At 42.5% G+C, this 25,532-nt stretch overlaps 1 protein-coding gene across 1 annotated transcript in view; it reads right to left on the bottom strand.

Moving 5' to 3' along the window:
* Positions 1 to 237: 237 nt before the first annotated feature.
* Positions 238 to 25,532, bottom strand: part of atp11b (ATPase phospholipid transporting 11B) — a 96,866-nt gene continuing 71,571 nt past the window's right edge. Inside the window, exons 27-30 of the mRNA XM_084066603.1 lie at positions 24,616 to 24,719; positions 22,764 to 22,929; positions 8,384 to 8,553; positions 238 to 1,227 (exon numbers count right to left, since the gene is read on the bottom strand). Coding sequence (XP_083922729.1) covers positions 1,146 to 1,227; positions 8,384 to 8,553; positions 22,764 to 22,929; positions 24,616 to 24,719 — 522 coding nt within the window. The 3' untranslated portion in view covers positions 238 to 1,145. The remainder of the gene's footprint in view (positions 1,228 to 8,383; positions 8,554 to 22,763; positions 22,930 to 24,615; positions 24,720 to 25,532) is intronic.

Here is a 25,532-nt window from a genome sequence, read left to right as displayed (position 1 = left end):
TCATTTTCAGATTTCTTTTGCTATTGAAAAATAGCAGATGTACAGTACAAGCTCGAGCTTATAGATCTGCTATTTTTGAAAAATCGTGAACATTTGGGCAAATCTTTGAATATATATCTTTTAAAGCAAATGTTGTTCCAGGGACGCCCCCAGAAGCAAAGATTTGAGTTACAAATGTTCGCTTTAAAATATATACATTTCAAAGATTTATATCTGCTGTTTTTGAATAGCCAAAGAAATCTAAAAATGACAGAGATGCGTTCACCGGATTGAATGGTTCATGGAAGCCATTGACGGCATTGACCTAATCTGAAGATCTTTCTGAGATGATGAGAACGTATGTGGTCTCCGTGACAACGTCAATTCCTCTATGACTGTGCTATATGGAGGAGGTACACGGTAGCCGTTGGTCTGCAGACCATCTCAGTCTTCAGGTGAGACGTCTGTTAAGTCTTCTCTGAGTTCCGTTTTTGTCATTCTGTGTTCTTTCCAACACTGGACAATAGTCATAGGATGATGAAGTGAGGTGGAAAGTACGCTCTGCTCTTAAGACTCTTCGTTTCTCACGAATGGAACCGGATGCAAAACAGGTAGCTAGCTAGTTTGTGGGTCTTTTAGATGTCCTCCATTCTGTGCATTCTATGAAGTCCTAGAAATCTGTTGAATTTGGGTGGTTAAATAGCAACTTTGAGCAAATGCTCTAACTAGCTCTTCACCGTCAAGTTTTCAGGAGTGCATGGTGGGAGACTAGAGGTCTCCTCTCAAAGAAAGTGTGTTGTCAGTCGGGTTGTCCTCGTTATGGGGACAGCCGTGAGGTTAAAGCTCCACAATCTGTGCCGACTGAAAACTAGCTCCACATGCCTCATGATCCTTTCGAAATCACAGTTCCCATTTTAGGGTCAAGTTCCACCTCTCTAGACGAAAGTGTTCCAAATAATACACTTGGGGGACCCCCAAAACGGTTCAAAGGCTTCCATTGGTATTCATAGCTTCCCGTCTGTGGTCCATTTCCTGTCCGTCTGAGTGAAGTTTTAAGTTTAATTCAACTGAGGGATGCAAACTGATGAGAGTGAATGGACCCTATAGGGAGGTATAAGCCCCCCCTCTCTCCCCGGTCTGTGTGTCAGTCAGTGCGTCTGGCGGGCTCAGCAGTGAGAACCCTCGATGGGCGACAGCGTCAGGATAGTGCGGTCGTTGGAGTAGAAGTTCTCTGGGTCGTTCCACGACCTGAAAATAGGCAGCAAGTGACTGAGTTTTAGCAGTGAGCGTGTGCAGTGAGCAATTTACAGCAGTGTGTGTGTTTGTGGCAAATAAGAAAGAATTGTGTGTGCGCGTCAGTGAGGTTAGAGTCAGTGTTCATTCATACACCGACGTGTTGCTTGCCGGAAATAGCAGATACGGCAAGCTCACAATGAGCTTGTAGACCGGCTATTTTTGGCAAGTGACACTGTCGTACTACGACTACTATCAGGCTAGAGGAGTGAGCTAGGAGCAATGGTTCAGAGAGTTGGGACAAGGTACAGTACGTGTATTATTATTATTAGCCAAAGAACTATGGCTATGTCGACACTTGTTGACATAATCCAACTAGACTGGAGGTGACGTGAGAGGAGAGGTGCATGATGGGTAGAGAAGTTGGTGGTGGTTACTGATGATGCATGGGATGGCGGCAGGTTGAGAATCTCAAGTCTCACCTATTTCAATGCTCAATTCAATGCTACACAGTCCCTCTGGCAAAGTACTCTTTTGAAAGAGTACTTTAACCCATTAAGACCGGGGATGCGTCTGTGTCATTTTAAGATGTCTTAGGGCTATTCAAAAAATAGCAGATCTACAAGCTCATAGCGCGCCACTTGATCTGCTATTTCTCTTTGAATATATATACTGTACACCGGTACATATTTTTTAAAGCAAACATTTGTAAAATATTTTGTTCCAGGGGCCCCCAGAAGCAAAGATTTGAGTTACAAATGTTCGCTTTAATAGCGGGGGGGGGGGGGGGTGGTTTGTGATTTATAATCTTATTTTAATTAATTTTTTCTCCAAAAGACTGTTTGGATTTAGAAAACATTTTTAGAATCGGCCTCAGGTCTGAATGGGTTAATGACTAATGGCGTTCTGCGGGGGTCTTATTTGACCACATGAACCCTCGCGGCCATGTCTTCCCCAAACAAGTTCTTTTTTTTTTTCAGATTAAAGCCCAATTTTCAGCTGAAAAGCAGACACTGTTGTGCGACAAAGTATTTGGCTTTAGGGAGGGGTCACGGTGAGACTTGATCTACTCAAGCAATGATTCAACATAAATGATTGTGAATAAAAAAACAGCCACGAACAGATTCAAACTAAATGATTGCGAAAACAAAAACAGCCAACATCCTCATCAACATTCTTATTATTATTATTCTTATAGCTTATAAAATGTAGCGTATCGCTCGCTTACCTATGACTTCCGGTTGATACAATTTGAATCCTTAAGGCCATGCAGCGCTTGACCATTTAAATATCTCTCCTGCTGCTACAAAAATAGGTATCATAATATCTTCTACAATATATTAAATATATAAATCTAGTATCAAAATCTACGACATTCCTACAGAGACATCACAAAGCCTGTGCAAAAGCAGGGGTTATTCCATCAAACGTTCACCGTGTTCCTCTTCATACTTTAGCACACTCTTAGAGACCTCTAGCAGAGGAGGGTGTAATCAACTTGAAACTTTGCAGTTTCTAGTTCTTAAAGGGATAGTTCACCCCCAAAATGACTTTTTTTCTAGCGATTAGTCACCCCATGGAGACTTGAATTCATGGATATTTTTTTAGTTTTTGTCACATTCCTAAGCCAATAATTTGATGACAAAAAAAAATATCCATGAATTCAAGTCTACATGGGGTGACTAATCGATAGAATAGTTTGGGGGTCAACTATCCCTTTAATGGCTGGTAAATAGCTCCCAAGGGCTCAGACCAGATGCCATCTATTCTGCATGGAGGGAGGGAGTGAGAGTGGGACTGGTGTGTGTGTGTGTGTGTGTGTGTGTGTGTGTGTGTGTGTGTGTGTGTGTGTGTGTGTGTGTGTGTGTGTGTGTATGTGTGTGTGTGTGTGTGTGTGTGTGAAGCAGCTCTAGAACCACAACAACAACAACACACTAGAAAGGGAAGAGAGCAACCTGCAGCGCAGTGCATTCTGCACCACTGGATGAAATGACTACCTTAAAAACACCAGCAGGGAGGAGTAGAGGGACGGTTTAGAATACTGTGTGAATCTGTCAACTCTACGAGTGCAGATAAGTGACTGATAAGAATACTGATAGATCAGTGGTTCTCAAACTTTAAAATGTCAAGGTCTCCCCTTAACTCTGACAGTGTACAAATGGAACCAAATGGACCCGTTAGGGTCCATTTGGTTCCATTTGTACACTGTCGCAGTTACAGACTTGTAAGGGTCAATTTAGAACCCCTAAAAGGAGAACCACTGTGATAGATTACTGATATGAGTGCAGATAAAGACAACCGTTTTAAGACCTGGCAAACAGCAGGACAGGGCAACATTAAATAGGCTGATGCAAGAGTTCGATTTGCTGGGGTGATGGATTTTGTTTTGTTTTTCGGCGATGGGTATGTGTTTTGTCCTTACTTCTGGTCAGACTGAATTTAATACACACAAAATGTGTCCCGAAAAATGTCAACATATTTTTTTTAATTCAAAAGTAGCAAAAATAGGCCCTCTGCTATTTTCAAATCGAACCCTGGGCTTCAATGATGATTTCAAATGGTGTGTGTGTGATCGCAGGCGTCACACCACACTAGTGCCACTAGTATTGTATATTATTCCATGGCTGGGTATCAGCCCCAACATTTTAGTTGTTCCTTAATACATTTCCTTCTTCGCTCACTGGCATTCAGTGGAACAGAAAACACACATCAAGCCAAGAAACAGAGCCGTGAAAAAGAAACAACAAACAGGCAAAACTTGTGACGAGACAGACAGAGCGCTCACAGGGGATATTAACAGCACATGAATAATTAATCTGGAAAACGTTGGAACAACATTATGCAGATTTCACACGCCGCGGGACAAGGACAAAGAGGCAGAAGAGTGGGACAGGAGGACAGAAAAGTACAGGGAGAAAAGAGTGTGTGTGTGTGTGTGTGTGTGGGTGGGGTGGGGGGGGGGGGGCACAAGTACATAAGTTTTACTTTGTATACAAAAATACCAAAGGCAACAGCAGCACCCATGCAACAAGACAAGTCAGGGCATGCTCATTTTTGCAAACCGCAGTGGTCTGGAAGGGAGGAGTTATCGTATCAAGCCCGATGGAGAATGAATAATGCTCAACTGGAGAACTCCCACCCAGCCCAGAACACTCCAGGTTTCTTTACTGAGCACGCCCCTCAAAAATCGGTCTCTTCTCAGAAGCACATGTAGGGTATAAGGCTTCAGGATACGGTAGAAAAAGACAAGAGATACAAGAAGTTGCGTGGCCGTTTTTTGCTCGTACTTCATACTCTGCCCGAGTATGAAGTAAGAGCAAGATGGCCACCGTGTGAACATGGTCTGAGATGCTGCGATTTGCACACACCATAGCCCCCCCCAACTCTGAGTCCCCAGACATCAGTGTCTCCTCCTAATTCAATGCCTCTCGTCGTGGCTAAGCTGTGGCTAACATTCAACACTGCAGAAGCAGAGCAAGTCAAGCAGCCGGCTACAGTTGGGCTTCCAGTATATGAGAGATATATTTCTAATAGAAGATGTACCGTGTGTAAATACATGTTTAGGGCTGCACATTATAATACAGATTAGTTTTGCTTAATATTGTAATTTTTTTTATCTGCTTATTGGTAATGTTGATTTTGGGCGGGAAAATATGTTTATCTTTTCATAATTTTTTCTGTTGTTCATTGGAACCATATCTTTGGTCAAATGGGAATGACCTCTGTGAGTCTGATGGACGGGGAGATTGATTGTACAATGTTCCGCTAATTAACCCTTGTGTGGTGGTGAGGAGACGAGGGCAAGGACCCAACAGCTGACAAAGAAGATTAATTGCCAGGTTTCACAATTATATAAATGTGAAACGATTTTCGATTATTTTCAATAACTTGTGTAGCCCTATAGTGTGTTAATCTTCCCCTTCCAGTCATCAAGCATGGTATATAGTACTATAGTACCCCTTATGGCAGTATCCTAGCATTAAGGCCAAACGTGGGGCGCTGAGCCTCACTAGTTCTTTAAGTTCTCTTTCTTCTGTCATCTGTCAAAGATTTCCTCCTTTGAAGGTAAATGAGAAGGAAGAGGAGCTGATGAGTCGAGAATGTGGTGGGCCAATTGGAAAGGAGAGGGGGGGGGGGGGGGGGCATTTCGCAATAGGAGGGCCGCAATCAGAGGCTATGGTTATTTGGCGGTCCTTGGCATGGAAAAGTTTGGGAACCCCTGGTCTACATTAATCTGGTGTAAGTGTCCTAAATCCTACAGTATTACAACAGATCTGGGCCAAATTTAAGTTGCTTACATTGTTTTGGCTTTTGTCGCCTGCATGGGAATGTAAGATGGCTGCCGTTGGCTCTTTTAAGACAATCTCAATCGACAACAAGCCGTTGTGCCAGGAACAAAGCCGGGAACAAAGCTCAATCAAGCCTAATGTAGTTGAAATGTGATTGATTTTAGTTCATGAATGTATTTCATGACATTTTTAGGATTAATTGGAATACATTTCCAAATCTTTTCAAAGCCTTTTAACAGGCCGACTTCCCAAGGCAACAATAAAAAGGAAATGGATTGCTGCCATAGTGCATTTCCCACCAACTGCTTTCTACAAGGAACTCTGGGCTGAACAACCACTCAAAGTGATGATCCTAAACTGGTAATCATTTCGCCCCAAGGCATAGAAGTAGATCCTGACTAAGATGCCGGCGATGCTCGCGAGAGGACTGACATAATATATGTGTATCACAAGTTCTCGGACACACATGCTGACGATGGACAAAGAGACACACCCATGCACACACCCACACCCACAAACAACCACACACACACACACACACACAGACACACACATAAACATATGCACTAACTTTGGGCAAGGCCTAGAGAGAGAGCGATGCAACACGAACAAGGTTTGCAACATCTTCATTACTGATGATGCAATCGATATTTTCTCTTCCCGAGCTGTTCTTGGAAGTATTGATCCGTCAGCAGAGAAGGGGCTGATCAGGTCAGATAATCAATAATCCTCCTGAGTGTGGGATTCAGATGGCACAATGCAGTGACACTCCAAACAGCTGACTAGGCAGGCTTCAATGGGAACAGGGGGACAGAAAGGAGCTCGGCCTCGTTTATCTTCCAGACAGACTACAACATGACGTCAGATTACACATTTATAAACTAGCATGCAGCCAACTGCCCACTCCAAATTCACACTTCGTGTGGTGGACGTTTAAAGAGCTGCTGCTATGAGCAGCGTATCTGAATCTTATTGGAATAATAGGCTCAATGCACAGCGGCCATATTGGAAAGAATTTGGGCCTCTTCTTACTTCCTTAACAGGCGTTACCAATAATACTAATTAAGGCTCTTGTGCATGTCGACTCACTGGAAACACTCTGCTACACCAATGGGTCTCAAAGTGTGGTCCAGGGACCCTCATGGTTCCTTGAGGGGGTTCCAAATGGTCCCTTACGGGTGTGTAACTCTGAGAGTTATGGGGGTCATTGAAATTATGGAGTTTAAGAACTACTGTGCTACACTAAATGGAACAGAGCCTTCATTAGCATCATTGGTAACATCTGTGAAGGAAGTAAAGAAAAGGCCCAATTTTTTCACAATACGGCTGCTGTGCATAGAGCCTATAACCAATTGTTTCGGAACCATCTCTATAATCAAGTAGCCCACCCCGTTGGCCAAGTAGTATGACAAAACATGATCCACAGTGTAGTCTGATAACTGACATGCAGATGTGTGAACTGTCTGTTCACGTTTAAAAGTGCTTTCACAAGAAGCCATCTTGATGTAGAAATAAGGGCTTTCGTTGATAACTACATAGATATGTGAATAACTAGACAGGTCTGCCCTAATGTATGGGCGACATAGACAAGAGAGGTTATTTAGTGTACTATTGAGACCTATTGAGAGCCATGACAGTAGTAAATAAGCTGGTCTCCATTCAAAGGCCTTAATAAACATACTGCTTTCCTATACTCCCTGGCTAGGGCCCCTAAACTTCCACACTTGCATACTACCGTTATGTAAAAAGCATTGCAATTACATTCTATAGACAGCCACTTGGTTTATATGCTTCAGACTGCATGGGTTGCTGCTATATTATGGGCAACAGTATGCTACTGTGGATATAGGGACAAACACACCCGTGCGTGGTTAACTCAAAAAGGCCCAGACTCCCGTCCTCAACAGCTGAACCAAGTTAAGCCCTTGATGGCTTAGTCTTTGGAGTCCCAATATTTGGTTTCCGGTCTTTAACTTCCATCGCAGCTTAAAGGGCAAGACCACTTTGGTAGAGGTTTGGGTTGTGTGGTTACCTTGCCATGATGTAACTCCAAAGATGAAGGTGATTAGAAATTGATAATTCAACATATTCTGCTCATCGTATTATATTGTATGGTAAAACAGCTCTCAAAGTCACTCTTTTAGCACGTAAACGAGCGCAAACGAAGTTGATTCAGACAAAACAGAACATCACCAAACCCAGTACTGTATGTTTTTTAATAAAAATGTCAACTTCCTGCAGATTTTACTATTTGAAGATCCGGATCCGCGGATCCAGTCTGGGTTTTCTTCTTAACCAAAATAGCGAAATCAACAGGAAGTTAACATTTTTATTATAAAAACAAATAGTACTGGGTTTGGTGATGTTCTCCTGTATATTGTCTGAGTCAACTTTGTTTGCGTTTGTCTACGTGCTAAAAGAGTGACTTTGAAGAGCTGTTTTACCGTACAACGTAAGTCAACAAGGAGCATATTTTGAATTATCAATTTCTAATCAATGGAGAAATGATTTTTGATTTCTTGTCCACCTTTGCCGTTACATCATGGCAAGGTAACTACACAACCCAAACCTCTACCCAAGTGGTCTTGCCATTTTAATCAGATTCTAAAGACCCCATAACCATGTGCCGTTTCACGGATCACACACAACTGCAACCGTATACTCTGGATTTGCAAGAGATGAATTACTTGTGTCCAGACTGAAAAAGCCAGAAAGTCAGCCACGGTGATCAGTCTCTGCTGCTTAGGCAGAATGCCCAGCACCTGGAGAAATCTAAGGCCTGATTATTTGAAGAAGAGAGCGGAGACTGAGAGAGAGAGAGAGGTGATGACCAGGACTTAATAAGATCCTTATCACCACTGCGGTCGTCTTCCCCCCCCCACCTGCTGTTGTTGTGGCTGGCAGCGTGGCAATGGTTGGTGGTGCCGGCCTGGCCCCCCGGCCTCATTTGCTCCAGCATGTGGGCCAGGCGGGTACAGCCGCTCTGTCCATGTTGGTAACAGCACAGGGACTCCATACAGCTGAGGGACTGCGCCTGGGCTGCTGGTAGAGACTGCAGAGAGAGAATCGGCGAGGGAAGGGGGGAGAAGAGAGGAAAACAAGTGAGTTTGAGGAAAAGTACAGATGGAGGGAGGGATGGATGGGACAAAAGAAGGAAGGAGCATGGAAGAAAATAAAGGAGAGGGGGTGGGGGCAACAGAGACAATTCACAGTTAAGTTTCTGCAAAATGGTAATTAATAGGATGGATGGTAACATACATGCCATACAAACATTGACACATTCACCAATTGTGTGAAATTAAGTGAAAATGTTCCAAATCAAACAATATGGAAAATCAAATGGCAAATCAAAGTGATATGTAATGCCTGATTTTACACTTGGTTGCATGCTGAAAATAGCAGATAGCAGACACAACGTGAGCTTGTAGATCTGCTACTTTCAGAGCGCAACACCCGAGCGCAACCAAACATAAAATGACTTGTCTTTTAGTTCTACTGGATCTCTTCTCCACTCGTCCCTCCCTAACATTTTAATCTAGTTTTTATTTGTTGATGAAATGGTCAATATATTTAGTCTTTCATGTCATTATAAAGCAGAATAGGACAGTTACCATGGGTTGCCCCAGCTAAGGCAGGATTGAACATACTATGTAACTTGCATTTTTGTATTATATGTAGCCTATTATCAAGACCAGATTTTTTTTTTTTTTAAGAATTGTGTTGGTATTCATTAGGATGTACGCTTCAAGCGGATGGACTACTGACTTGTTGTTTTCCACAGAATGCTGCTTTAGTCACATGACTTATTTAGTCACATGACATACATACCGTATATGACAATCTGAAGGACTCTAAACACAAACTAATGTCCTTCTGTCCGGCTGTTTGAGCTGTGATGGATTACTAAGCGATCAATACACAGCCCACAACCAATTCTAGCCGCAAAACCCAAGGCCACGGACACAGACCTCTTTAGCCCATTAAGACCTGGAACTGTTTAATTTTTAGATTTGAGCTAAACAGCATTAATTTACACTTTGGGCTATTCAAAAATAGCAGATATACAAGCTCATAGCGCAGCACCGAGTGCCGCGCTACGAGTTTGTAGATCTGCTATTTTTGAAAAATCGTGAAAATGTGTGCAAATCTTTGAATATATATATTTTTAAAGCGAACATTTTTAACTCAAATCGTTGCCTCTGGGGGTCCCTGGAACAACATATTTTGATGGGGGTCCGCGGCCAAATACATATAATTTTGGGGGTCCTTGACATGAAAAAGATTGAGCACCACTGATATAGAAACATACGTTTTTCAGAATACTGTTGAGATTTAGGAGACATCGGCTTCAGGTCTCAATGGGTTAGTTTAGATTCACAGCCACAGCACAGGGACACGCCCTCCACCCTTTCATCTGTATTCCCTGCCCTCAACGCTGTTTGCTTTGCTTATTATTAGATTCTACTCTTGCTCTACCGTCGGTATTTCCCGCACGTGATTCGAGCCGCCCGTGAGCGTCAGGCTGAATGCCTAATCATGAGATAATTATGCAAAATGAATGGAAGTGCTGCAGAGCGGGGCGGGGCACGGCTGGAGGGGGAAAAAAACGACGGAAGGAGAGTCGATGCCTGGAAGATCAGGTTTCTCTGTTTACCTGTGTCAGCACCAGGGGGGAGGTGGGGGGGGGGGGGATGTCAGGGGACACAAAGAAAGAAGAGGATGAATAAGAAGAGGATGGTGTGTCACGGCATGAATTTATACTCGTCGACTGTTCATTGTGTTATTGGTAAAAGGGATAGTTCACCCCCAAAAAGACTTGTTTTCTATTGATTACTCACCCCATGGAGCCTTGAATTCATGTTTTTTTTTTGTCGCATTCCTAAGCTCAAAAAACTTCAATATGTCCAAAACTCTGCTGCCCGCCTCCTCACCAGAACCGGATCCAGAGACAATATCACCCCTGTCCTCCATGACCTTCACTGGCTCCCAGTAAAACATTTCAAAATACTCATCACCACCTACAAAGCCCTCGATAACCAGGCACTCCGCTACCTCTATGACCTCCTCAAACCTCCTGGACTTCCCCAAAAAAACAAACAAACTCACCTGGGGTGACGGGGCTTTTTCAGTTGCAGCCCCCACCCTTCGAAACCCACTCCCAGCTCTAAAGAAACCCACCTCTTTAGACTTGCTTTCCCTGACTAACCTAAACCAAATCTCCCTTTCTTCCTCTTAGTTTTAGCTTATTGTTTTTAGCCTTTTAACGTTTTTCTTTTCTTTTGCTCCTAATAAAATCGTTTTTAAGCTGTTTTGTAAAGCGACTTTGGGTACTAAGAAAAGCGCTATATAAGTCTGATGTATTATTATTAGTATTATTACAAGTAAGACGCGCGAACGCTGGAAGCGAACGCAGCTCGAAAATATTGTGTATTTACGGACTTTGTGTGTGTGTGTGTGTGTGTGTGTTTGTGTTTTGACTGTAGCTGCACTCTGGTGCACTCTGTCGGCCGCACCCAGGCAGTGCACTGCACACAGACAGACACACACACAAGCCGAGCAGACTTTCATAGTAAGCTCCACTTGGGCGGAGGCGCCTCCTTCCGCGTTCGCAACTAAGCCAATAATTTGATGACCTCCGGTGTCTCTGGTAGGAGAGTCAAATTGTCTCCATTGAGTCTCCTACCGGAGACACCGGCGGTCATCAAATTATTGGCTTAGGAATGCACCAAAAACAAACAAAAAAATCCATGAATTCAAGGCTCCATGGTGTGAGTAATTGATAGAAAATTAGTCATTTTTTGGATGAACTATCCCTTTAAAATCTACCATATTTTTCACCCCCATTATGGCGATAAAAAACCCCATCAATTTCCTTGTGCTAAAGCCTGTGTGCTTGTTTTGTTGTTGTTGGTGTTAATGACGAGGCATTTCTCTGCATTAAGACACTTTGTTGGTCTGAAGCCAACCTAATGCCTTCTTGGCATCCGGCAGAACACAGACAATATGAGAGAGATGTGAATTATTCTGTCAATGCCGCTACATATGGTGCTCTGCAAATGTAACCCGTTTATAATTATAATCATCATGATATAATTCAATTCTACTGCAAGAGCCCCTATTTAATAGTGAAGAATCCATGTTCCATAAGGTATTGAGAATGTTCTTAATTTCTATCTTGTATCATATCAATACATTCCAAGCCACGGTCTTAAAGAATAGCGTCTCTATTGGGTGGAAAGCTCATATGTTCAAAACTGTGACTTTTCAGGACTCAAATTCAAAAGTAGCTAAAGTAGAAGATCTACAAGCTCAAAACGCGTCGCTTCGCGCCATGTTTTGAGCTTGTAGATCTGCTACTTTGGATACATTTGTGTGACGCTGCAGTATGATCAAGAAGAGCGTTAATTTACAAAAAAACACAAAACTTTGCTGCCCGACAGCAATGATATGTACAGTAGTGTAGCTTAGTGTTTATTTGCTGACGTGTCCTTGATGTTTCTGATGATTACATGCTGTGAGCCACTGTCAGCCATCCATAAAGCTAAATGACCCATTTAGCTTAGCTTCACCAACCTGTCAGCTACTGTAGCCGGCAATCAATCCTGGCCACAGATTAATTTGTCACCGGGGCCTTATTTACAGTACCGTACTATATTAGCCTCGCGTGGCCAGACTATATCACTGCGTGCACATTTTTTTTGCAATGGCAGATTCGTCTGGTCCCAGGCTACCGTCCTATTGGTTCATCGCATCAGTGTTCATTTTGACTGAAATTTGGATTTAGTTTTAGTCATATTTTACTAGTCATCTGAAATGTTTTAGTCCACTAACTGTATATCATAAGATTTTAGTCGACTAAATCTACAGTAAAATGTATTTTGGTGGTGTCTTGATGGCGTTGTAATGGCTGATTTTACACTTGGTTGCATGCTGAAAATCTACAAGCTCAAAACGTGTCGCAGAGCGACATGTTGTGAGCTTGTAGATCTGCTATTTTCAGAGCGCAACACCCGAGCCCAACCAAAGATAAAACGACTTGTCTTTTAGTTCCACTGGATCTCTTCTCCACTTGTCACTCACTAACATTTTAGTCTAGTTTTTATTTGTTGACAAAATTGTCAACATATTTAGTCTTAGTTTTACTCATCATAGCTTAGTTTTTATTTAGTTTGTCAGTGAAAAAAGGTAGTCGACGAACATATTTCGTCATAGTTTCAGTCGACGAAATTAACACTGCATCGCGTCAAGAAGTCCAAGGACCACCAGAGGTATGAACAGAGATTCTACAGTATGAACGCATGTACAAGTTTCAGGTCCTTGTAAAATGCGGATCTAATTAGGAAACTTATAAAATTATAAAAATGTATTTATGATGAACCCAATATATATGACAAAAGTACAACTTTCAAATAAAATAAAATATGATAAAAAGAAAGAGAAAAAAACAAAAACAACAAACAAACAAACATGGACACAACCAGCCACACGTATATATATTTTTCTCTGTGTGACATAAAATAATAACATAACAAAAAACTGGATTTAAAGAGAAGAAAAACACATGATCAGAACGAGGAACATTCAGGCTCCAATAGTGAGCGACATTACTGGGAGCAGGCAGGGGGAGACTAGACGACACGGAAACCAACATGCCAACAGCATGCTCTTTCTCTAAATATCACAACCAACGGTCCAGTCAATGGGAGGGAGGGGTGAATGGGGTGGCTGGGGTAGGAGCTGAAGGGTGGGGTCAATTATTGCTAGCGGGATGGTGCAGTACTATGGGTGAAAGCAGTTGTGTTAGGTTAGCAGGGGTGATGTGGATTCATGGAATGGTCTTATTATACACTTTATGCCTCATTTATGCTCTGTCACTGGCCAAAAATAGCTAATATAAAAGCCCACAATGTGTCGCATCCTCCACGCAATGTGGCCTTGTAGTTAGGCTATATTCAGCCAGTGTTGCCATGTCGGATTATTATAAGCGACTTCAGGCTTCTTTTTCTGTAAAGTTGCTTGTAAAAATGGTTAGTGGCGGGTTGCGGTTTCTAACTTGTAGTTGCTCATTTACTAGGCTTGGTTCCAAATGTTTTTATTTTTTAAACCAGTGGTTCTCAAATATTTTCATTTTTCTTTTGTGCCAGGGAGCATTTATGCTGTTAAGAATGTTAAAAAAAAATCTAATTATTCCACATTTTATTGCAAGAGTTTTTGAAAATAGCAGATCTACAAGCTTACAACGCGTCGCACCTCGACATGTTGTGAGCTTGTAGATCGGCTATTTTCAAATGGCCGATGCATATAGGTTTAATGTGCTCATGTGGCCTATTAGTTTCTTCTTTTGGGCTCGTTTTCATAGAAAATCTGGCAACACTGTATTCAGCATGCAACCCTGTCGTACAACAAAGTATGACTCAGGGTAAAACAAGAAAAGGGGGAGCAAGCCAAGGGGGGAAGTTGCAGCATGTATAAACATCAATTTTAGTTTTTTTTTTTGCTTTTCTTTAAATGTTGAACGGGGCATTATGGACAACATGAGGAGAGGGAGGGGAAGGATGCAGGGTTGGCTGTTAACACGGTGATGTGCATGTGCAGCCACAGGGGGCAGCATGGAGCTGGTTCTAACACAGTATGGAGGTGATGGTGGTGGTGGTGGTACTACCTAGGGGAGCAGGGGTCTGGGCCGGGGTTGAGCAGCAGGGGGGGGGAGGATAAGCAGCTAGCAGGTGCCAATTGGGCTCCCGTGGGCTCCGCCGCTGGGCTTTAACAGGGTCATATTCTGGGCTGAATGGGCCGACTGAACACTCATCCTCTTCCATCTGAAGGACACAAGATGCTGACTTTGTGAGCTCTGTTAGCCAGCCAGTCAACGAAGCTGATCGGTCAATCAGCCAAGCCAGACAGTCAGTCAGTCAGTGGGTCAGTCATCCAGGAAAAAATAAGCTTGTGAAAAAACATGAATAAGCCAACACTGCAAACCAACTGTAGCAGGATATGTGGGCACTTGGGACACCTGGGCAACACGATGTCATGTATTGGCTATTTTGTCCAAAATGTTAAAAAAATATAATATTTGAAAAATGGTCTGAAGTAAAGTAAAGTATACATGATTAAAACATGTTTAAACATTTAACAATTAAGGTCTAATATTTCTAGAATTCCTACACATTGCTACAAAGCCCGTATATCCAGTCATTTTGGGGCATAAACGTGAAGTTGAAGGATAAAATGTAATGATTTTAATGATGTACCGTGCATGTTCACAATATTTATACTTTACATTACTTATGACAATTTTTCAAATATAAAATGTTGTAACATTTTGGACAAAATAGCCATTTTTACATCAAGGTGCCCAGATGTCCCTAGTGCCCACCTATCCTGTATCCAAACCAACCCATGAGTTCGGCAGCTCAATCTGTGGTTCAGTTTAGTCAGCCAGCCAACAAAGAAAGGATGGGTGAAACTTGACAACACTGGTTCATTGGCAATTAAACTGCCAACTAACCAGACTAGTCAGTTAACTGTGAGCAGTCATGTGGCAAGAAAGTTCGATTTCCACTTTCTATAGTGTTCCAACATACACAGATGCATTCCTAGCCAAATCTCGTCTCCTTTTTAAAACTCCTCTCCAGTGACCTCATATACAACCTTCAAACAATTTGTCAGCAATAATTTTTTACTTACACAGCATAACAATTGTAATTAGGATTATGACTGGTGGAGACAATCGTGCAACTGTTTGACAAGAAGAAGTGCTTGGAGGAAAACATTTTTGAAAACATTTGAATTGGCCGAGTAGGTCACTGACAGAGGGCTTTAAAATCTACACAGGAGAGGAGACAAGCGAACACTTTGACCAAAAAAAAAAGTTTTGTATGATAAGAGACGGCAGGAAAAACAACACGAGCAGAGAAACCGGAGCCGTATGAAAGTTGTGTCATGGGGGGAAAGAAAAGCTAATTCAAGCAAAGCAAATGGCACGTCTATTAGTGTCCAAACCAATTAACCTCGTGCTAACCTATTAGCACTAAGAGAGCCGACAAGCACTGGAAAGCCTAGACGTACCCCCGAGCCTCTTGCCTCGCGCTGATCTCATTAGAAGAAAACGATTTAACCCATTCAAGCAGGGAACACATCTCTGTCATTTTAGATTTCTTTGGCTATTCAAAAATGGCAGATATACAAGCTCATATCGCAGAACATTTGTCAAATATTTTGTTCCAGGGACCCCCAGAAGCAAAGATTTGAGTTACAAATGTTCGCTTTAAAAATATATATATTCAAAGATTTGCACAGATTTTCAAGATTTTTCATAAATAGCAGATGTACAAACTCATAGCGTGGCACTATGAGCTTCTACATCTGCTATTTTTGAATAGCAAAAGCAATCTAAAATAACAGAGATGTGTCCCCGGGGATTGAATGGGTTAATATTTCATGAATGATTTTCAAGTGTGTGAAAGGTATTATCATTAATCCTTTGATTTTAAATTCACACACAGCATGCCATAATATATACAAATACTAGTTCCAGCAACTTCACAAATAACCAAATCCAATTATGAAAATGTGATGGCTTTGCGAGGTGTGCATTATGTATAAGTTATTGTTATTATCATTATTATGTACATCCCAGAGTCCTGCGTCACACAGACGGTTCTTACGATCAGAAACACAAACGTCAACAGTTTTTCTGCTCATTGTGTTTATGGAAAGACTTCCAATTTCCACCTGCGTTATCAATTACCATGAAAAGCACCATGCATAATAAAACATATCATTATTATTATCATTATGGGGATGATGTTTGAATGTCAACTACATTCAATTCCAGAGCTATCAGTAACAGTGTGAAGTAGGAAATAAAAGCTAATGTTTGTTAAATTTCCCACTTAAGTATCGCAGCCAACAGAACGAGCATGCTGTGTGTACAGTCTTAAAGATTAAAGATACAAATAAAAGTCAAAATACACCCACAAACATGACTTCGTTCTCATGATGTCTGACAATGGAGCTCAATGAATGTGAACATGAAAAACTTCCAAAGGATGAAACATGTTCATGTTCAAGATTCGGGTGGACTTTCTTTTTTTTTACCCAAGGAACCTTGGTGGTCATCATAACATTTGTTAGGTATTATAAAAGCACAGGATCTTCTAGTCATCAGTCTAATTATAATAAGAGTCATAACATAACGACAGCAACGATAACATTTGTCAAGCTGCAACTGAAATAGCTACTGCACCATGCAGCCAAGCACAGGGGTGCCAGAGCCAGTCCATGCAGCTGAAGGTTTTCTTCTGTTTAACGGTCACAGTACAACAGAGTGAGAGGTGTGGGGTATGAAATGTTGAACCATGTAACCAAGCTTTTTAACTAGACACTAGGCATATACAGTACTTAGATGAAATTGCAGCATTCTATTAAGGACAAAGGGTGATATATATAATGGACTTCACCATACTGCTGAGGTATGATACCTGCATGCTTAGGGTTATGACCGGTGTAGACGATCATGTGGAACATGCAAGGGAGAGAGAAGGGGATGATCTCACAGGCTGTAGTATGATGATGACGTTTTACAGTACACTGTAAAATCCTGTGTGTGAATTAAAATCTGACCCTGACCCACCCTACACCGGCAGCAAAAACAAGCGACAAAGCATCCGGATCATTCATGTACAGTGGTAGTTGGGCTGCACTGCGCTACATGAATCTGTATGACTTGACAAAAAAAGTTGAGAAAACATCAACTACTCTTCCGCAGCCTGCGAGTGATTCTAGGACTCCCGAAGAAGAGTACACCCGGAAATCACACGATCTTAGAAAAATCGAGCCGGTCCGGTCAAATGTTATAGGATTTATAAAAATAAAAATGTCTCAGATTTATTTTCCCAGATTACGTTTTTGGTGAAAACAAGCTAAATTCAACTGACGATAACTAAAGAACGGAAGATTGCGGTAACAAATTATTATTTTTTTGGATGAAAAAAGTAATCTGGTGTTCTCTTCGTCTTCATTGAAAAAAAAATGTGGGTCTCGAAAGATTAGTAAAAACGATTGCAGTGACGGATTAATTCATTAATTCATTTCCAACAACGAATGTGTTAAATTGACACTCAGGATTTAGCACCATACAGTACATGCACCGTCACACTGCACATAGTCTCGCGTAGCCAGACCCCACAGAAAATGAAAAACAGCGACCTCTGCTTTTCTGATATTCTGTGGAGTCTGGCAGGAGTATAATGTTAGACTAGAGCGCAGGGAAACACCGGTTTCATGTCTGCCTATAGCGCATCACTTCCGGTTGGTGCGACCATGTTTTCATTCCCACTAACAATATTTCTACACGGAACACTAACACCACTTCTCCCAGAGAACATGGATGGTTTTGGTTATAAGCCCACTTGTTTCTATGATGAAAGAGTAATTTAAAATGTGAATATCTTTCCGTGGTTTTGTCCGCTCCGAGGACGCTATTGTTAAATTAGTTTCGGCTAGTTTCGAGGGGGGGAGGGTGGATCATGGTGGATGGACACGTGAATCCCGCCCACTACATTTGATTGGGTAAAGCGCGGCCCACTTCCTGATCTGAAGGCACGCCCACTTTTAGCCAATGCGCACTGGTTAGGACGAACCGCTCCGACAGATTCCACCGCAGGTCGGAATCTGTTCTTGAGAGATTACACTGCACATGCTTCAGAAAGAGGAACGCTCTACTCCACTGTGACGTGCGATACATACAAAGCACATAAAACATGAGGCCACTTTCTCTAACCTGGGGGAAGATGTTAGTTGATGTAAACGCATTGTTTACAACAATTAATGATCCTTCAACCAGAGTTAAGAGAACGGTAAGAATACATGCTTCCCCCCCCCCCCCCCCCCCCCCGGCAAGATAAACACACCACTATAGGTTTTACTGAGTCGGGATCCTTTAATGCTTTCAGAACACCTTAGTCAGCGTGCATTTATTCATTCGCTGTGGTCCTCCTGCTCCGTTCCCTCGTGCATTAGGGAGGCGGTGTGACAGACAGCGGTGATTAAAGCAGGTCTCACAAGGTCAACGTTCCGCGGAGAATGCCAGACATTCAACGGGTGCAAACTACGGCATCCAAGTGGGATGTCCACACATGCAGGCGTTTACAACACCACATCCTCGCTGATTGACATGTCCGGGGCATGCAGTCGCAGCAGGCAAGACAAAACAACGAGGCCCTGTTCCGACACTATAGCACACAAGCTGTCCCTCCAAATCTTCCTCCTTCGCCCCCCGTTTCTGATTGGTTTACTTCTCAGGATGTTAAAGGCACAGTCACAGATCTCGAGTCAAGTGGATGAGAAAGCACCTCCGTAGGACACTGGTCTCTCTAGATGAGGATCTAACCAATGGGAGAAGGCTTGGATTCCTTACCTCAGTCAGTAAGAGAAATATATAAGAAACCAGAACAAAATGGAAGTAAAGGAAGGAAGGAAATGGGAGGATTTAAAGCCTGATTTATACCTGCATGCAATGCCCTCGTGTGAGGGCATTGCATGGCGAATACAAGCCCATCCACATGGCTCATAAAGCGTTGCGTCGTAATGTCATACGATGGAGTATAAATCAAGCATAAGAAGGTAGATTTACCCAGGAGAAGATCTTATTAAATGGTGACCCTACGTACGTGGTCATACGGATGGGACGATAATCGTTTATTGTGATAAAAAACGCTCACAATAATCGTATCGCAGAGATTTTAATTTATCGTGAAATTGTCCTCAGTCATACACTGGGATCAATTCACCTTTGCCGAGCTGCACACGCGGTACCACTGTCTTAAACCCTCTAGAATTAGCAAAACACACCTGTAAAGAACGTACTTCATATAGTCTTTTCTCACTCTCTAAATCTCTTTGCCAAAAAAAAAGCGGGTCTACAAGCTCACAACGCGTCGCAACTTTTGGCAAATGCTCCACCCCAGACTATGGATGCCGGATGCTATGAGTTTTAAGCATATTTTGAATATCGCGATAATATCGTATTATTTTGGTCACAACAATCGTGAAATGTTCATATCGTCCCATCCCTAGTGGTGAGGTTATTTTCATTATTGCTTTAACACAGATCTGGGTCACATGCACATTCTCTTCCTATGCAAATCTAGCCTGACAGTCTGCATGCTGCCAGCGTTAGAACTAGGCCTCAGTACATCAGTGTGGGAACTAGGCCTCAGTACATTGAACGGATACAATCCAGATAACAGGAGTGCTTTTTTTCTGCAAAGCAATGTCTCTAACAGAGAGATTTCAGTCACATATGAGTTTGGTATATATTTACAGTTATAAAAAATGGTTTAGTCACCACGACTATACGCTTTTTCTTTTCAACCGTTATTCTCCTATACCGACTGAATCCAAGCAACGGTTTGAGACGCCTTTTTGTTCAGCTAATTACCAACGATGAATAACACTTTGAACAAAGCACTCCTGTGGTTTATATCGTCTGTATCGGGCAGAAACCTGTACAAAACTGTTACTTTTCAGGGTTCAAATTTAAAAGTAGCAAAAAGCAGCAGATCTACAAGCTCGAACTACGGCGCGAAATTGCGGATCTGCTACTTTGGATGCTTTCGCGTGGCGCTGTAGTGTGGATCAAGTAGGTCATTCATTTACGAGAAAAACTCAAAAAGTTAGAAAATGGAGATAAGAGGTTTCTGCCTGACAGTGAGGATGTAATACAGTGTATTTGAGCCCAGGACGCCCCTCTACCTAATCTTGCCAAGCTGGCCCTTGGCTCTGGACAGAGGCTGCAGAGCGATGAAGTCATCACCTATCGCCACGCGGTTGGAGTACTTCTACACAGGGATCGGGGTGCGACCACACACACACATTTGGAGAGGGTAACAAATCCAGAGGCAAGGAGAGGATAGGACACACACACACACACACACACACACACACACACACACACACACACACACACACACACACACATAAAGAGGACGAAACAAGGCAAAGGTTAGAAACAACACAAGGCAGTTGAAAAGAGGAAAGGTTAATTCAATGCGAGATACAAGAAGAGAAGAAAATGATGAGCTTTCTGTGTTTGGATAAACTCTCTGCTGTTTACAAAAGACACGCACATCCAAACTACATATACAGTCAAAAGATGCTGGGCAGAAGAACGCGTTAAAATAGAAAAATAAAGTCTGCATACTGGATCGTGCAGGTAATCATAGGTAATTTGCTATAATAACACCAAAGGCATCTAGCTCTTCCTCAGACAAAGGCTGTGCTGGGAAGTGGTGTGTGTGTGTGTGTGTGTGTGTGTGTGTGTGTGTGTGTGTGTGTGTGTGTGTGTGTGTGTGTGTGTGTGTGTGTGTGTGTGTGTGTGTGTGTGTGTGTCGCTGGGTTCACACTAGCGGCAGCAAACGCCCAACACCTGTGATGAATGTGCTGTGACGCGCTGCAAAAAAAAAAGAGTTGAGCTGGCTTCAACTTTTTCCAGCGCTCCAATGACGCAGTGAAGCGTCAATCAATGTTTTGTTTCACCGTTTCCACTGCCTATCTCTCTCTCCCCACAATTCCTGCTCCGCTCCGTAAAAAGAAAGAAACCAGTTAACCAGTTATCTGTGCTATTTATTTTACGCAGTGCGGCTTGAGCAACACTTCAATGACATCTTGGCAGCTATGTACTGTAGCTGGCTACACTTTACACCGCAAGTGTAAATGCAGCGTGTGTGTGTGTGTGTGTGTGTGTGTGTGTGTGTGTGTGTGTGTGTGTGTGTGTGTGTGTGTGTGTGTGTGTGTGTGTGTGCGTGCGTGCGTGCGTGCGTGCGTGCGGGAGAGAGAGAGAGAGAGAGAGAGAGAGAGAGAGAGAGAGAGAGAGAGAGAGAGAGAGAGAAAGTAAGGGACAAAGCTTCTGTGTGGGGGGAGGCTTATCATCTTGCTCTCTGTCTCTCCCTCTCTCTCTTCTCCCCCCCCGACACGGTCGAGGCAGATGGCCATCCACCCTAGAGTCTGGGTCTGCCTGACATTTCTTCCAGTTAAGGGGTAGTTTTTTCGTTGCCCCTGTCGCAAAATTGCTTGCTCAGGGTGGGACAATGTCGGGTCTCTGCTCTACATGTTGTGATTTGACACTTGATATAACATTGAATTGAATTGCTCTTCCTGTAAATAAGAGGGAAGAGCACCACAATCTATTTAAATGATTGACACAGACATTCAAATGTTAAAAGTTCCCTTCACAAATGTTTCACATCATGTGGGAAACAAAGAAAATACACATAGCCTATAAATAAAATACACATAGCCTCCACCTTAAGAGTTTTTGATTTATGAAAACTGCACCAGATGTCTTACTCACATTGGGCCTCATTCAGAACACTTCTCTTAAATACTTCTACTTTTGTTCTTCGGAAAGAGAGTCCCAAATGTACCCGATGATGAATGCTTTCTGTTCCTGACCTGAAACACTTTGTTTCATTGAGATGTGGCTCTTACTGTAATTGACTTTTCACAAAGTGATAAAGGTCATTCTAAGTAGAAGCCAGTAACCTAATGTCTTCTCGCATGTTTCCAAAAATAGATACATTTTGATTGTACCAAAGAACAAACTCAGATTAGAGAGAGAGAGAAAACAAAAGTCACAATGTCACAATGTTTGTGGAAATGCTCGTAAGTACACTTAAAAGTGATACTTTTTTACGCCCGTAAAAAGCCTCTCTTTCACACTCTATCTGACAACCACTCTTTCTCTCCTCCCTTTCTTCCATCCATTCCTCCCTCTATCTGTACCACAGTGTTTCTCAACCTGTGGGTCGGGAACCACAGGGGGTCCCCACATGATTTTAGGGGGGTCCCCAAATGACAGTAAAGTGACAATTCAAGGACTTTTAAGACCTTTTTAATACCTAAAAATAAATAAATAGGAAGAATAGCATTACTGCATCAAAAGTAATCAACAAGCTATACTATAAAAACTGGTCAAACATTGGCCAAATTGTCGAATAACATAAGAAAGAAACAATTTTGAAAATAGCAGATCTACAAGCTCACAACGCCTCGCATTGCGAGGCGTTGTGAGCTTGTAGATCGGCTATTTTCACAACATTTATCTGTGGAATCAGGGTGGGGGGGTGCCCAGTTAAAATATGATTATTTTGGGGGTCGCGGCCTGAAAAGGTTGAGAACCACTGCTGTACCAGACCATGCATTCTCCCGGTCCACACTTCTCTCTTTCCATTTATTCTCCATCTGTGTATCATCTCCTACCTGGCTCTTCTGGGTGCTGGTGGGCTGCAGGTGTCTGTAGAACACCTTCTTCACCACGTCGGGGAAGAGGCAGAGGATGATGATGATGATGATGGCCAGCCAGGCCGAGCCGCTGGACAGCAGCTGGACGAAGACAAAGTACATGTCCTGGGTGTGGAGGAAGGGCCTGGGACATGGAGGGAGGGAGGGAGGGAGACATTAGGGTGATTCTGGTGTTTTGCTGGCGCCGTTGGCATTAGTCAGACGGTCCATTGTTCAAAAAGTACCTTTGGTGCGGCGTGTGCATTATAACTAAGCCTAACCCTAACCTTAAAGTAATACTAGGTAACTTTTTCAAAAAAACTAAAGTTAAATTGTATATCTTTTGTGAGTGGCAAATGTTTCACAACACCCATTCCATGAATTTCACCCCCGAAAGCCTTTTATAAGCACATTTTCTATAGAAAGTAGACAGGGGCGTCTTTCCCGCTAAAATTTCCGGCCGGAAAACGGAAACGGAAATGCACCAGTTTCCTGTTTGTCACTGGTAGTGACCAGCAGAGGTTGCTAAAAAAAAACGTTATTTTGGGATTTACCAAGTACGGCTTTAACCTCACAAAAAAGTAATCCTAATCCTAACCTCACAAAAAAGTAATCCTAACTTCACAAAAACTATGCCTAAACCTAACCTTACACTAATCTAACATTTGTCGCACTATTTAAAACAAAACAAAAAAAGATGTTTTTGGGCTTTGATGCCTTTAATGATAGGACATTACACTGACAGGAAATGGGGAGAGAGATGGGGGGGGAGTAACACGCAGCTAAGGTCTTCGGGATTCAAACCCGCGACACACTGTCAGGCTGACATTGCAGCCTATAGGGTGCCTGGACCACCACGCCGCGGCCCAGGCCATTTGTCTCACTATTGAGAAGTCAGACTAATGGAAAACCCCCCTAGTCTTGCTAATGTTAACCAACCTCTTGACTGTTGTCCAGAGAATCAAGTGCCAAGAAAGATCTCGTTTTGAGCTACGTTTTACAGCAGTAGCGCCAACAACACCATTTGAAGTGAATGTAAAAGGCGAGCCAGTAAACAGCGGCGTCACTGTGCAATGGTGTGTTTGGCAAAGGGAGGCAACACATTAGCTGTGTAATTGTCAGACAAACATCCCGACCTTTTCGAAGAGTTCAAAGAGCGATTATACTCAACCACCCAAACTCAACAATCCCGTTATTTATGGCAGTGCTGATGTTTTAAAGATGACAGAAAATTTTGATTTAGTTTTAGTCATAGTCTTTTGAATAAAATTCCATTTCTTTTTTTAGTCATATGAAATGTTTTAGTTTTTGTATAGTTTTAGTCAACTAAATATCATAAGATTTTAGTCGACTAAATCTACAGTTGATTTAGTCGACTAAAATGTATTTTGTCGGTGCCTTGATGGCGTCGTAATGGCTGATTTTACACTTTTCTTTTTGCATTTTGCATGCTGAAAAAAAATCTACAAGCTGCGACGCGTTGTGAGCTTGTAGATCTGCTATTTTCAGAGCGCAACACCCGAGCGCAACCAAACATAAAATGACATGTCTTAGTTTTACTGGATCTCTTCTCCACTAGTCCCTCACTAACATTTTAGTCTAGTTTTTATTTGTTGACAAAATTGTCAATATATTTAGTCTTAGTTTTAGTCATCATAGCTTAGTTTTTATTTCGTTTTTTATTTAGTTTTTGTCAGTGAAAAAAGGTAGTCGACGAGCATTTTTCGTCATAGTTTTAGTCGACGAAATCAACATTGGCATATAGCACCTGTCAGGTTTCTAAAGCAACATTGTGTTCTGTACATCTGTAACAAGATGTTCTCCTTCTCACCAGATGATTCCTCCGTAGAAAAGGGAGAAGATAAAATAGAAGGCTATCGAGCCCCACGTCACAAAATGGTTCATCCACGTCCAGAAATGGGTCTCCAACGCCAACTGTTGACACACACACACACACACACACACACACACACACACACACACACACACACACACACACACACACACACACACACACACACACACACACACACACACACACACACACACACACACACACACACACACACACACACACACAGGGAAGAAGGAGAGAGAAATGTACTGAAGGTGGAACGGTGAGAATATAGGGATGAGGGAGGGAGCGAGAGGGGTTTGTAATGTCTGATTTAAACATGGTGGCAGATCTGCAAGCTCATAACGCGCTGTGAGCTTGGAGATCGGCTATTTCCGTCATGCGACACAGACAGCAACGCAAAGTATAAGTCAGGCTTTTAAAGACTGATTTATACGTGGTTTGCGAGAGGTAGATCAATGCACCTACAGTATGGGTGCTGTAGAACATTGGTTCTCAAAGTGGGGTCCGGGGACCCCCAGGGGTACTTGAGGGGGTTCCAGGGGGTCCCCAGCTAAATGATGGATAGGAACCAAATGGACCCTTATGGGTCTGTAACTCTGAAAGCGTACAAATGGAACCAAATGGACCCTAACGGGTCCATTTGGTTCCATTTGTACACTCTCAGAGTTAAATTAACATTGATTTTACAATATAAATTGGGGTCCCAGAGATATAAATGCCATTAAATGGGGGTCCGTAGCCTAATGCATGTCAAACTGGGGGTCCTTGAAATTAAAATGGTTGAGAATCACTGCTAGAGACGTAAAAAATCTTCTCTTATGGGGGTCCCTGGTTATCTTTTCAAATGGGGGTCCGCGGGCTAATAAGTGTCAATTTGGGGGTCCTTGACA

This window comes from Gymnoscopelus microlampas, assembly GCF_963454915.1.
Source record: "Gymnoscopelus microlampas genome assembly, chromosome: 9".
NCBI lineage: Eukaryota > Metazoa > Chordata > Actinopteri > Myctophiformes > Myctophidae > Gymnoscopelus > Gymnoscopelus microlampas.
This window is presented reverse-complemented; position numbering and strand designations above follow the sequence as displayed.